At 41.1% G+C, this 14,198-nt stretch overlaps 1 protein-coding gene across 1 annotated transcript; it reads left to right on the forward strand.

Annotated features, from left to right (window-relative positions):
- The first annotated feature begins 2,126 nt into the window (after positions 1–2,126).
- On the forward strand, positions 2,127–14,189 carry IRAK1BP1 (interleukin 1 receptor associated kinase 1 binding protein 1). Its single transcript, XM_057369300.1, has 4 exons — positions 2,127–2,397; positions 8,840–8,905; positions 12,731–12,861; positions 13,871–14,189. Exons 1-4 carry the CDS (start codon positions 2,131–2,133, stop codon positions 14,139–14,141), a joined length of 735 nt encoding a protein of 244 aa, XP_057225283.1. The 5' UTR covers positions 2,127–2,130; the 3' UTR covers positions 14,142–14,189.
- The last annotated feature ends 9 nt before the right edge of the window (positions 14,190–14,198 follow it).

Raw genomic sequence — 14,198 nt, forward strand, 5'->3', positions numbered from 1 at the left:
AGACTACTTTCAAAATCATTTARCTCTGTTTAATGAAAGAATTTATTGCTGAGGAATATACATTTATAATTTCCTCTGTACTCATTTTTTAAAATTTTGTTTCTTAAAGTCAGCAGTACCCAGAATTTATTCATACAAGCTCTCAAAYTGATTTATTTTAAGTGACTAGGCGCTCATATTTTTGGATTCTGTTACAAGCTTCCTCCTTGTCTTGTCATATAACTKTGATCAAAGTCAGTTGTGCTCAAAATTTCAGGAGTCTCTACTTCAGGCTGTTCCTGCTGAGAAACATGGAGTGTCATTGCCAGAGGTAATGAATACCTAAGAGGTTCAATCTGTTTCATTTGAACCTTTAAGTGTTCAGCAAATATGGAGAGAAAACCATATTCAAAGGCAGAAGACTCCAAATGTCATGAAGCATGCAGAAGTCACTGATACCTCTGCAGATGTGATATTAATGATGGGAAAGGARGTTTGTACAGAGGCTGTCTAATGACAGGGCATGAAGCACACATCACACCAAGCAGAGTAATGAAGGGGAAAAAAGACAAGGCTTCAGCTCCCTCAATATTTCTGTTTCCTCTCAACTCCARGGAATCGTCATATGAGTTGTAAAATCAGATCTTGATGTTTTTGCATGTTATGTTTTTATCTAGGAGGAGGGTATAGCAAYATTTATCTGTATCATGTAACGCAGACTTTCCAACATTTGCAATRTGAATTCTGAAGGCTGCAAGACTTYGTATAAATACACAGTTCCATTACAGCCTCTGGGTTAGAGTAGAGATTTCAGGTAATCAAAACACAATGTACCACAAATGTAAACAGTAATGGCATATTCTGAGTCCTTCCCAAAAAATCCTCATGCAAACGAGACTGGACAAACAGAGCTTATCACTGAGCTACTCATTTCATATTCACTAAGACCAGCTGAAGAACTGGGCTGAGAAACAGCTCATGAAGTTCAGCAAGGGAAAATGCCAAAATCTGCATCTGGGGAAATAGAATCCTGTGCACCAGTGCACACTGGGGCTTCACGGGCTGGAAAGCACAAAATGACAACAGGAGGATCACGCACTCACGTGGCAAAGCCAGCCAGCTTCATCCCGGGCTGGATTATGGGAAGCATTGCCAGCAGGTTAAGGGAGATGATCCTTCCTCAGAGCTGGTGGGGCACACCTGGAGTATCTTCTGGACTACCCAATACAAGGAAGATATGGACATACTGGAGAGAATGCAACAAAAGATGATGAAGGGACTGGAGCAYCTCTCCTGTGAGGAAGGGCTGACACAGCTGACACTGCTTAGCCTGGAGAAAGAATTGGGAGACCTTATCAGTCTATATAAATGCCTGATGAGTGGAAGACAAGGAAGCCAGACTGTCTYCAGAGCTGCCCTGTAACAGCACACAGTAGACACAGATTAAAACCCATGAAAGTCTAGTGAACATAAAAAACTTGTATTTTTACTMTGGATATGGTCAAACACTGACTTGGGTTGCTCAGAGAGGTTCTAGAGTCTCCATCCCTTGAAATATTCAAAATGCAACTGGACATGGACCTAGGCAACCTGCTCTGACTGACCCTGCTTGGGCCAAGGCATGGACCTCGTCCTCTTGTCCTCTTGTCCTCTTGTCCTCTTGTCCTCTTGTCCTCCTGTCCTGTCCTTAGGCCATTTTCAGGGCTGGGCACCACCCTCGGACACTGCCACGGCACAGCCCCCTCGGCGAGCGGCGGAGGGACTTCCCAGGCAACCAGTGACAGGATGAGAGGACACAGCCTTAAACTKCACCAGGGAGGTTTAGGTTGGACAACAGCAAGAAGTTCTTCACAGAAAGGGTRATTATAAATCGGAAGGGACTGTCCAGGGAGGTGGTGGAGTCACCGTCCCGGGCGGTGTTTTAGGACAGACAGGCCGTGGCACCCTGTGCCATGGTTTGKTTGCCATGGTGGTGTAAGGTCACAGGCTGGATTCGATGATCCCAGAGATGTTTCTGTGGGCTCCCCGGAGCCGATCCCGGCGGGAGCAGCTCTCTCCGGGCCCGCACGGCGGCGGTCGGGAGCGGGCGGGCCTGTGACGTGGCGCCCCAGGGTTGCCATGGTGCCGTGAGGGGCCGCCATAGCCGCAGCCATGGCGCCGCCCGCGCCGCTCCCCTCGCGCGTCTTCGCCGAGCTCGACCTGGCCCCCACCTCGGCCCCGGAGGGACGCGTCGGGGCCCCGCCGCCGCCCGGGCGGGAGGTGCATGTGAGCGGCAGCGCGGAGCTGAGCGCCCGCCCGGACCGGGCGCGGGTTTCGCTGCGGCTCGGCAGCCGCAAGGAGGCGGCCGTGGCGGCGCGGAGCAGCGTGTCCCGCCGGCTGCAGTACATCACCCACAGCGCCCGCCTGCGCGGCGTCCCGGTGAGCTCCGCCGCCGGGAGTGGGCTGAGGCGCCGGGGGTCCCGCCGGGGGAAGGCGAGGGGGGCAGCGGCGGGGCAGTTCCCGGTCCCCGGGGCCTCCCCGGTCCCGCTCGGCAGCCCCCCTGAGGGGGTCTCGGTGCCGGCGGGAAGAGGGGAGTGACGGGTTTGAAGCTCTCGGCCCTCTGCCTCGGGAACCGCGGGGGCACTGCTGGCACAGCCTGCCCGTCTGTGGGAGGCTGCAGCCAGCCGTGCCAGCCTCAGCCGAAAAGGTGGAATGCTGTACCCGGGCTTTACAACAGGTTGCTTGTTTAGCATGTGAAAGCCATCCTGCTTCGACTCACGGTGGTGGAGTCACTGTGCTTGGAGGCGTTTAAGGAAAGGCTGGATAAGGCACTCAGTGCCATGGTCTAGTTGACATGGTGATGTCCGGTCAGGGGTTGCATTCGATGATACCRGAGGTCTTTTCCAGCCTCACTCTGTGGTTTGTTCATGTAATGCAGCAATCTCCCATGCATGCGGATGAAACTGTCTGATAAAGTTGTACACAGCAACATAACCTCGACCTGTGTGTAAGTGTCCGGGTAACTGTGATTACCGGAGTTTAGCAACAAATACATACAGTGCTCTTTACTCTTTTTCTTGTTCCACTTAAGTAGAGAGGTTTTGAAAAACATATGATCAAGATAGCTGAAGGGACAGAAGCCCCTWGTGGACCCTAAAAGTTCCTATACCACAGTAAGTTTTTCAGCCTCAATTTTACAACAATGAAAAAAGCATAATTTTGCCTTTAAACCTTTGTCCAAATAGTAAATCCTCCATAAGGGTGATATTTGTCCTAACAATTGTGCTGATGATGTTTTTGGATTTCACAAAAGAGGTTTTGACAATGCTCCACACAGGGCTCTTGAAAACAGAACGAAGCTGATCTTTTATGGAATAAGCAATTGCTTTCAAAAGTTACTTGTTATTGAAGTTCCCCAGGAAGTCTGTGCCTCTTGAGTGTATTCACAGATGAGCTGAGRAAAAAAGGGAGATGATAGTGTTTGCTATGAACACCAGATTATGCAGTGAAAAAGAATTGCAGAAGGRTTTCCTGATATTGCATGATGTTACRCTGCAAGTCAGTAAAGYAAGARACGAAGTTACTTGGCCTGAACAGTGATGTGCCCACATCTCAAATGTTGCATGCATTTGAAGATAAGCAGTGGCTCCAACTTTTTATTTCCCCAACAAAATAGGATTTCSTCTTTYCTTCCTGTTATGCTGTCACWGTAGTACCCATACAAATTTTTCAGGAATAACGTATAATGGAGGCAATAAAGAAAACCACTTAGCCTCTGAAGAAGCTCCTACTCCAGCTCTAAGACTAGATGGCAGGGAGCCTTGGAGCATGGTCTGGGCTAAATATGTGACCCTGTTCCYGAGTGCWTGGCTGGGKGCATGWMTGTTACAGGCAACATTTATCACGGGTTCCATTRCCATCAGSRTGACTTGTTCAGCCAAAACTGGTACATTTTTGTATGGGATTACRGGTTAAATGCCTTCAGTTTCTATTAGGTGAGTTAACAGTAGTGTAAAGGAGTGGATTTTAAGAGGAGTGGGAGAAGACAAAGCAACTCAGCACACATATGTTTTCATTAGCAAAGAAAATGACAAGATTTGTACCCACCACCATGGTGTGCTATCCAATTATGGGTCATTTTTGTCCTGTCTGTAATTTAATTGCTCCTCAGAGAGTGGCTGGATTAGAAAGGTTAGTTGTGTATATTTACCCTACAGTGAATCTGAACTGACTTCCAGTTTTGACTTGAGACTGATTGAATTGAGATGATAGTGTGGGGCATCCAACACGTGATGGATGGCACACAACAGGAGTGGGCAGGGTGTTAAATAGGTGAATGTGCTTTAGAGGGGCTGCATGCACCAGTCCAGGCTGGAAAAAAGAATTGCAGGCTGAAGTATGACCTGGACAAACAAATGGTTTTATTTGGGTTTATACAGTCAGTTTCAGAAATGTAATGTGAGCAGGCAAGCAGGGTGGAGAGTCGGCTGTTTTTATAATGTGAGAGCATTCAATGTCTTATTATAGTTACAATAATTTCACAGTAATCTTTTTCTGTTTCAGAGATGCTGTGTKTTGGAGAATGGAAATGTTCTTTCCACTTAGTTGAGAGACTGTGAAATGCTGCTTAAGTTGTGGGTTTCTCAGTGTTAGCAAAGTGTTAGCTCTAGGGAACTCTGAGAAAAACAACATGAAGTTATTTTTTTTCAGAGTAGTTCCCCACRGTATAATTTTTAGTGCTTTGTTCCATCCAGTTTTAAATCACTCCACTGCTGGAGCTTTTATTTGCCTTGCAGCTTTTCCACTAGCAACTCTCACTGCTGGCAATTTGTTCTTAACTGCGTTTGCTAACTTTACTTGTAGCTAATACCATTCTAGACAAGTGTAAAATTAATCTCTCATCACAATCTCTATATGGYTGTAGTTGTTGCAAGCTTATCTAAGTCCTCTTAAGAAATCATCGAACTATGCTATATATTTATTTTTAATTAAACCACAGAACAATTTCCTTAACCTTTATTGTTGCTGTCRTAAGGAGTCTGTGACATCAGAAGTGCATAACTTTTGCAGCAGCAGGAGCTTGCATTAACAGCTTGTCAGGATGCCTGGGGCAGCACCTGATTTCCATACACATTTACACAGGATTTTAATCAGAAATAGATGCACATAGTGGCATTTATTTATAGAGTGCTGTAAGTATATGCAGCACTTCAGAGCACAGAATCTGGTTTCCCCATTGATTTTACTTTCCCTGCAGCCTTCAAAGCAATCTCCCTTAATCAGCCCAGCTGCTCAAAAGTAACATTTTCTTCTCTTTCTCTGGAAAGAAACGGATTTTATATTTGCCAGCCATGATTTATTTGGGGAGGGGTGTGGAGATGACACTTGTTTTCTTTGATGACTGTATCTAACAATTGGCCTTGGCCACCTTGTTTAAAATAACAGTGATAATATTTGTTGTACCTGTCAGAGTGTTATTGAACAAAACAAATCAGCTGGCAAACTATATCTGTTGGGCTCTGGGTTAGAGATTGTCTCTACACCTTGGATATATGTACAATATTCTCCATATTTCAAAACTCATATGGGAGTTACAGTTATGGATACACATCCATACAGTCAATAAAAAAGGGTTTAAAGTTTTGCTCACTAAGTTACAAAATCTTCCAATATCAATAKATCCTCAAAGAAAGGTAAAAACCTGTGTAAGGCATCACCTTCTTTACATTACCCTGTGTTTAAAGAAATACCTCTAAAGTACCCTTGCATGTGCTGAGTACGAATCTGCTTATTGTCTTTATTGGAATAACTGTTACATATACTTCTGTTATTTCTCCAGTGGACATTGGGCAGCAGAAACTTSTTCACCATAGATTTTTTGGTTGTCATTCTGTCATCTCATGCCAAGCAGACCAGACAGAGTGAGGGGRTGAGAGGCTGGAGCACAGCTGCCCAATCCCAGAAGGTGCTTAACTATCCTTAACTATCTGGAGACACTGTAGGTGACTGTCAGAAGACATGAGCATACATCAAGGTTCYCATTAAGCATTTCTGTAGCACTAAGAACAAAAATGCCATAATCAGGTGGATGAAGCTACCTCTTTTGATTGTTTAAATGTTTTTTTTTTTTCATAATGTAAAGTTATACTGGATATATCAGTTCAGATATATATATCAGGAGTAGATTTTAAGAGGCATTTTCAAGTGTCTCCAGATTTTTTTATTTACAGTTATACATATCAGCATACCCAATGGGCATTAGTGTATATTCCAAACTATAAACACTTTCCCTTGCTAGTGCTGGGCTTGTGTGTTATGAAAAGCTCTCATGTTTTAAGTCATTAACAAGGAGCAGAACACATAATTTTCATGTGCAGGTGGGCTGTTCTCTTAGCGTGTTGTTACATACTTGTCTCCTTGAAGTGTGCTTATGCTATCTTACCCATTTATTTTTTTTTCCCTCTTCTCTTCTTGCGAAAAGAGCAGTCATTCCTGTAAATAGCCATTGTCGTGAGGGTGGACGTGATGATCCTGTGACAAAGTTCAGAAGTAGCAGATAGGAGGAAAGCCATATAAGTTTCATTTGGAAAGAACRAAAATAAAAAGCAAAGCACATTTGTAGACACAATATTAGAAGCTTGATGGGATATTGACTATCTTTTTCATCTTCGTTTATTTTAGAGTGCCTGCAGCAGTGGTGGTTTATGCCACACAGAAAATTGGCTTTATAAGCAGAATTCAAGTGTGATTCTGTCAAGAGTTGTTCAGTGGCTTCTGGGTAATTGAGTTACCAATATTGTTACATTCGTTTAATTTTTTTTACTGTGATTCTTGGCCTRCAGATTTAGAAAATGGAGAAAGTCATTCCAGATGTCCAGAATACCTGACACATTATAACTGCAGCATTCCCTAAGTCAAAGTGAAAACTRTTTCTTCTGTGGTTATTGCAAACAAATGGGTATTTCCTAAGCCAAAATATGAAAAGTAGACATAAACAATAGGGAAGAATTTTTTTTTTTTTACTTTTGAAGTAGTCTCCCATTTAAAATTCTCTTGTCTCCTACCTGTCTTTTTCATATCTTTGAACAGAGACAGAAATGGAAGCTAAGTATTTAACAGATGATGTATCACAGAAGGCCACTTTGTTATGACTTCAGCAATTATTCCATCCATTTATCTTCAGTAGCACAGTTACTATCRAATTTGGTGGGATAAAAATTAGCTGCGGAGGAATTTTTGTAATACATGGTACAAAATGATCTTTCACTCCRTAATATTGATCTTGCAATAGCGCTTGATGCCACAGGATGGCAGCGTCCTTAAATACACAGGAACCTTGGGAGGGCACCGCCAAATGCCAATTGAATCTGCTCAGCCAGAAAGAACTTTTTTTTATAAAAGTATTAAGGAGAGGGCACAGGGGAAAACAAAAGCATTTTTCTGTGTTTGCAGTTGTGTTAAAGCATAGTTATTTCTGTAAGATATCAGTTGTAGAACTGTGTGTTTTCTGTGTCTTAATTTCTATAACATGTGTGAGACCTCCAAAAATAATCTTTCTTGTCAATTGAAATTGGATTCTATAATAAATAGTAAGATTTTCCCCATTTTGTACATTAAATGAGCTGTTGGTGCTAGACTGTCTTGATCACTCTTTAGCAAACCACAGCCAGCCACATAAAAGAAAAAATACAAATTTTATGGACTACTGGCCCTTACTAATCCTTGCCTTTACTAGAAGAGATTATCTAAAAATTTCTAAAATTAGGACTGTTGTGCTTGATTTTGAGCACTACCAATCAATCATGATACAAATTTTGAAATTTCACTTTTCTGTACACAGCTGTGGAATGGTAATTATGGATCTAAAATCCATATAATGTTTTAAAAGAAAAACACTTCTCATGGTTAATGTTATTTGCATAAACTTCTGCATGTATGCMTGCTACATGTTAAACTTGATGATTTGAACGTCTGTAGGAAATATTCTGACACAAAGCATATTTTGAAATGTGTCAACACTGAARGCAAATATTTTCTATGCAAATAAATTAGTAAATGACACTTTTTCAGTAATTAGAAGTCTGGGTATCTGCTTTACTGCAGTTCCTGGGTGTTACATGCAAAGTTACAATCAAACKGTATGCTGTGCCTTTTGCTATGTTAGAGTAATTTTACAATAACTTGTTCTTCCAAACTGYTTACTGCAGAGCAAAGTGGGTGAAAGAAGAGTGACTGTTAGACCACTAGCAAGCTGGTCAAATACTTGCATGTAACTGCAGTTATCCTGTATCTTCGTGAGTTCAGTATCTGATTTATGTCTTAMAGGGTTTGCTGGTGCTCTGTGCAATCGTTATGTTGACCAATRTAGCTGCTGTTCATGCAGAAGYRTCACTGGGGGAAGAGCCTTTTTGAAGGGTTACCATTGTGTCAGAATAATAGCTGTTCAATCACTGATCATATGACCTTGCTACAATCTGCTGCTTGTAAAATAGCTTAAAATAGGGGTCTAAAAAGCACTTCTCACATACTAACTTTCTAAAAACCATTGAAGATTTTTGGGTTTTTGCACCAGGTGAGTTTACAGCTACACACTAATACACACAGCTACTTAGCAGCCACTTTTATGACCTAATTGTTCTCTTCAAATGAATAGCAGTGAAATTACATTATAGAGTACTGTATGATTTACTTAGAATAATGCAAGAAGTCTTTGCCATCCATCTAGTTTTTAACTGAAGATACTTCCATAGAAAATTCAAAATTTCTGTTGCAAAGTCATAAGTAGTATGCCAAAACAGTTTAGCTTTTATAGGACACCATGTACATACAGCAGATGCTTAATTCTTGTCTTTTAAGGTTATATTCCTCTACTTTGTTTTAGGAAGAAAATATGACTGTAACAGAGGATTTTAGTAGAGTAGAAAATACTTATCAAATGGAAGCAGAGGTACGTATTCAACCTAATCAAAAATAAAAATAACAGAATAAGAAGTGTGGCAAGGACCTGTGAAAATTTGCAATCTGTCTTTTCTCAGTCCAAGGAACATAAAGGCAGCATCGTCCAAAAAAGCTATTTAAGTACTGCAGTTTATAGCAGAGTTCARCTGCAGTCTTATGTTGTGTGCAGCACTTGTTTTCTTCTGAGATGAATGTGTGCTTTTTAAATATTACGTGATGCTGCAGACCAGCATATTTGGTTCTGTGGCAGCATGAATGAACCAACAATTCTGAACTCCTTCACCCACAGCCCTTCCTGCCCTCTGTTTCTTACAAGGAGTTGGTTGGTTCAGAAAGTCAGAAAGCTGCTCCGGTTAAAAACCGCTCTTTTTTCCCCCCCAGGTCAGCTTTTTTTTTTTTTTTTTTTTTTTTTTTTTTTTTTTTTTTTTTTTTTTTTTTTTTTTTTTTTTTTTGTCTTTCATTATTTTAGCTCCTTGAACTGGGAGCAAATGCAAGATCTGCTTGGGCCAGAGTTGAACAGCACCTGAATTTTGGTCTGCTCTATACAACTCTGCCATCAGCTTGCTGTAAGTAAAGCAAAGCTAATTGTTTCTTGGGTACTTGGCTCAGAATTCTGTAGGTAAAAAGTGCTCTGTGAAATACAGATATTATGGGAATAATCCCATTTACTTCAGTAGTGCTAAAGCAAGTATATTTTTGCACATTCATCCCATAGTAAGAAATAAATGTTGTGCTTGAAACATTCACTGAGGGAAATTATGTGTGTTCAGCTAATGTATTTTTTAGACCATAAAACTTTAATCACTATCCAGAAAGTTTAGAGATTCTTACAAAGTAAACCTGGAAGCCTGCAATAAAATGATATTCTGTTTTATAGAGCTGTGGTTTACAGTCCTCTTAAACAGGTTCGGCCTCCTTAATTTGCTTGTTTTAAGGCATATTCTCATCTAAATAACACCAATAAATAAAGAAGTAATTGAGAATTTGGAGAGCAAAATTTGGATTTTGAAATTAGTTTTAGGATACTTAAATGGTGTGCATCAGTGTCATGTTCTGAATTACTTAACTTCCTCATGGAAGGAAGAGAGCTTAAATCACCATGTTTTTTAGATGACCTTCTTAAAAAATAATAAAACTCTCTTATTAATTATTCTCTGAATTATTATTTAGACTACAGACAAGCTAAGGCTTACAACTTAACRATTACCTGTCTTCTGCTGTTAGTTTTTATACAACAAGGATTATACGTGGAAAGCTAATTGCTTGGATTTAGTGTTCATTTGTAAGCAGCCKGGACCAGCTGTAGTTGCTGTTCCAAAGTTGGGTGGTTGCCTGGGACCCAGGTCTTGGAACTGTAAGAATCCAGCCAGAGTGCTGCTGTTTTGGCTGCCCTGTATGCTGAATTAGCTGTGGCCACTCTTTATGCGGAGATCAATTTCTCCTACTTCTCCCTTTATGTATATCCTTGTTTCATTAGTGCAGCTTCATAAAGCAATGAAGTTCCATAGACCAGCATGTTTGCCTATTTTAGCAATTCAAATGAATTTAAAACTCACTTCCACTCACTTTATACATAAAGTTTTGGAAGTCATGTGTTACTTCATTCTATAAACTCTTTACCATTTGTCTACTGTAAAGAAATTTCCAGACAAAGAGCTATTTTAAAGTGTAAAGAAGAATTCAAGATACTCTTTCAACAGTAAGGAGTTAATTTTTATTCATGCTACGACCAGGGAAAATAAGCAGAAGAATGACATTGTGTATGAGATCACAATGCTCTATAATAGTTCACTTATTGCATGACGTTTTCATGGGATGAAGATTATGTTGGTTTTGTGCATTTCTTAATACACCTGCCTCCTTATAAACCATAACTTGTTGTCATTTACAGCCTTATCCAGACCTTGGAATGTCTCTAGTAGTTTTGCAAACCCTCATGTTACTTTTTCGCACTATTTAACCTTAATAACTGATGAAGTCGAAACATTTTGCATTTTGATGTTCAAGTTTCCTCTGTAAATGCAAGTGGAATTTATTAGATGTAGCTCTAAATGAGAAGTGTGATTTTTTTTTAGGAGGGGGAACGGCAAAATTCAGCTACTGCTCAGTTCTTTTCTGCCTCTGAGAGCACCTGATTAAATGCTTCTTTTTTTAACAATACAGTTTCTGAGTGCCCGGAAGTGCCCCAGTCTGAGCAGTTTATCTCCTGCTTAAGACCCATAGTTCTTTTGTTTGATCATTCTTTTATTTCATCCCCAAGAGAGAACAAATCTTGTAAATGCTGATGGCAATCTGGRAAGCACTCTGACAGTCCTCATAGTGAGACTTCCCACAAAATACAGCTATGACAGTTTTCTGGCAAAACATCACAGGAGGATGCATGCTTTTTATATGTGTGGCAACAACTGCCAGTAAAGAAGGAAATGTATCTGTAGCCTCATCTTCAGCCCCTGTTCAATTGATACTGCACCTTCCAGAGCCCCTGAGCCARTGCAAGGATCTAAGGCAGGATAAGTTTCAGGTACTACACCAAACGGCTATCAATGGTAAGAAGATGGGAGCATTAATTATTTTGTGATAATTGTCAATAACTACTTTTTASCTTATTCTGTATATGAAGTAGCTCCCTCTTGTCTCACTGAGAGACTTAGTTCTCTTGAATTATCTCATTTTTCACAATGCAAATCTCTGGTACGCACACAGGAAGCTGCTGCAGTGCAGCTGACACGTTGTAACTCGGATTTCTGTGTCACATCCCTTCACTGGGGTAGATTGATGCATAGACTGCAGTAACCACAGGGGCAACTCTATGCCACAGGTGTCAGCAGTAGAATTTTCTTTGCTGCAGTTTTTTTCTTCCACTCCTGTGAAAATTATATTRGTATGCAAAAAAGAAAGGAGTCAGGGTAAGAGACAAGGTGAGCCTGACTTATGGTGAGAGCACTGTGCTGGAAGTGAAGATGAGGTTTTAGAGATTGGGATCCGGGCTTTCTGATTCCTGAATGCTGTGTCAGCTCAGCATCATTACTTCAGTCCTGGCAGCTGTGCTCTGCCACGGAGAAAGGCTGGCCCCTGCCTGGAAAGTTGCTGCCTGGCTGGATTTTCCACCAGGAAGACTGTAGGGCTCKGAATCCTGGTGATAGTGATGCCTGCTTTGTAGCATTTGGGAAAGCACCTGAATTCCTAATGCATCTGCATTTAATGCTTCTTATTGCCAAAGCYAGAGACAACTAGGTGTTTAAATGGTTTTTAACCCAAGTCTGAAGTGCCCAGTTCCTCTCAGCACTGCAGTCAGTCTGTTCAGACAACACAGGATTTGGAGCCCACTGCAAGCTGAACTGGGCTCAGCTTAGCTATGTCTCATACCTGAGGTTTCTTGAACCTATTGTTTGGAATTAAAATGTAGTTCTCCTTCATGCACAATGTTTYCCACATCATTTTGCTTGCGCTTTTGCATAATTAACATCTAGCAATCTAAAAAGGGAAGAWCCGGGATGCATCTTATCATGTGCCCCAAAGAGCACATTCATTCTTCAGATTGTCTGCATAGTGAGAATGCCGTATTTCCTCAGAAAGAGATTTCTCAATCAGTTTTTAACCATTTAATGAACTTCTTTCTGTTGCAAACCTCATGCTAGTCTCTAGAGCTATATAGAAGTCTTATAAATTTCATAAATGTTGGATCTATATATAGGGCTARTATGTTTAGTTACCTTGTAGATGTCTGGCTTTATACTGATTTAAATAAAAGCATTGAGTCAGATTGGAAAATGAAAATATTACTCATGTGATGTTTGTGTTCGCTCACTCCCAGGTCTSTATCATATTCAGTGATTTTGGAAAAATGCAGAATGTTTGCAATCTACTCATTGAAAAGTTAGGARCCTCTGTTACCATCAATCCACCTCATTTCTACCATACACCAGAGGCCATAGACACCCTTCGGTAAGTTCTCTCACACACCACAAATTTTACAGCCTCAGTTAATGTGAATACATAATTTATGCTGTTTGCAATGAGAGCAAGTAGTTTCCTTCATACCTATTAATATTTATGTTGGGGATTTCAGTATTTAAGTATAACTTATAAATTARTGCCATTCAGCCTAGAAGATAGAACTTGTTCTTGTCCCTGTGCAAAAGCAAAATATAATAAAAWATATTTTCCCTCTGATTTCCACTGGAGTATAATCTGCTGTGAATCTTACGTCAACAGAATTTGGCTGTGATTATATCATCACGTGTAGATTTCATTTGAATCTATTCATGAGGATGCGAGTGTGCTACCGGATGTTGATAATTTTAAGTACCCTTGCCAATTCCCATTACTGTTAGCTGCTGACATGATTTGGAAAGAACCATGTGTGACACTTCCTCAGCATCAAAACATGCTGCCCTACAGCTCACAATCTTGATATATTTTAAGCATTGACTATTCAAASTCCAGGCTTCTCCCACTAACGTGGGAGGGGCAGAAGGAACTTCAGTCTTGGTTGGGGTTTTGCCACTTTAAAGAAAAGAACTGCCTGGTCCGAGAAGGAAGCTCAGTTAGCTGCTGTTAATGGTTCCAGAGATGCCAAAAGTGAATGTCAGAGGTATCTACACGAGATCAGGAAATCAGGCCAGTGAGGTTGAGCAGGTGCTAGRATGCCTTGCAGCTGAGCCACTGAAATGCCTGGAGCAAGGGCTGAACTCTTGCTCTGCACAACACAGCATGGATGCCTCCAGCGTACAGGTGTTAGAAATGCTTGATCTCATTGGAGCTAATGAGGATGCTGACATTTTCTCCACACACTCTCCCTTCAATGCCTAAGTTATGGCCCAGAAACTGGGGGAAGGTGATGTGCCTTAGCATCTCTGCAGTTACAAAACCTGTAAAGGTAAAAAAGCTTAGAAGGAGTGCTGGTACGTCAGTTGGCCGTTCTTGTTATTGTGCTGCTGCTTCTACCTCTCAGCCGTCAAGTATGTGTCACTGCTGTTGGAAACACACGCCGGAAAGCTCAGGAAGTCTGTCGRCTGTTCGGCCAGGCATTGGGAAAGCCTTTATTGATAAAAGAAGAAGAAACAAAAGAATGGGGAGGACACATAGATGGTCATCAGTCACACTCTGCTGRTTCACAGACTCTGCAGGAAAGAATTCAGAATGCTACTGCTTATGCTTCTTGTAGAGTGTTTGCTGTGTTTGAGATAAAGGGAAAAGAAAACAGAAGAAACAAGTTGCTCTAGAGACTTTCAAATCCTACACATTTTCATAATAAAATTATTATTTCCTGAGTTTTTTGA

The sequence above is a fragment of the Malurus melanocephalus genome, unplaced genomic scaffold (genome assembly GCF_030028575.1).
Source record: "Malurus melanocephalus ecotype Western Australia unplaced genomic scaffold, MMel_1.1 scaffold_4, whole genome shotgun sequence".
Lineage (NCBI taxonomy): Eukaryota > Metazoa > Chordata > Aves > Passeriformes > Maluridae > Malurus > Malurus melanocephalus.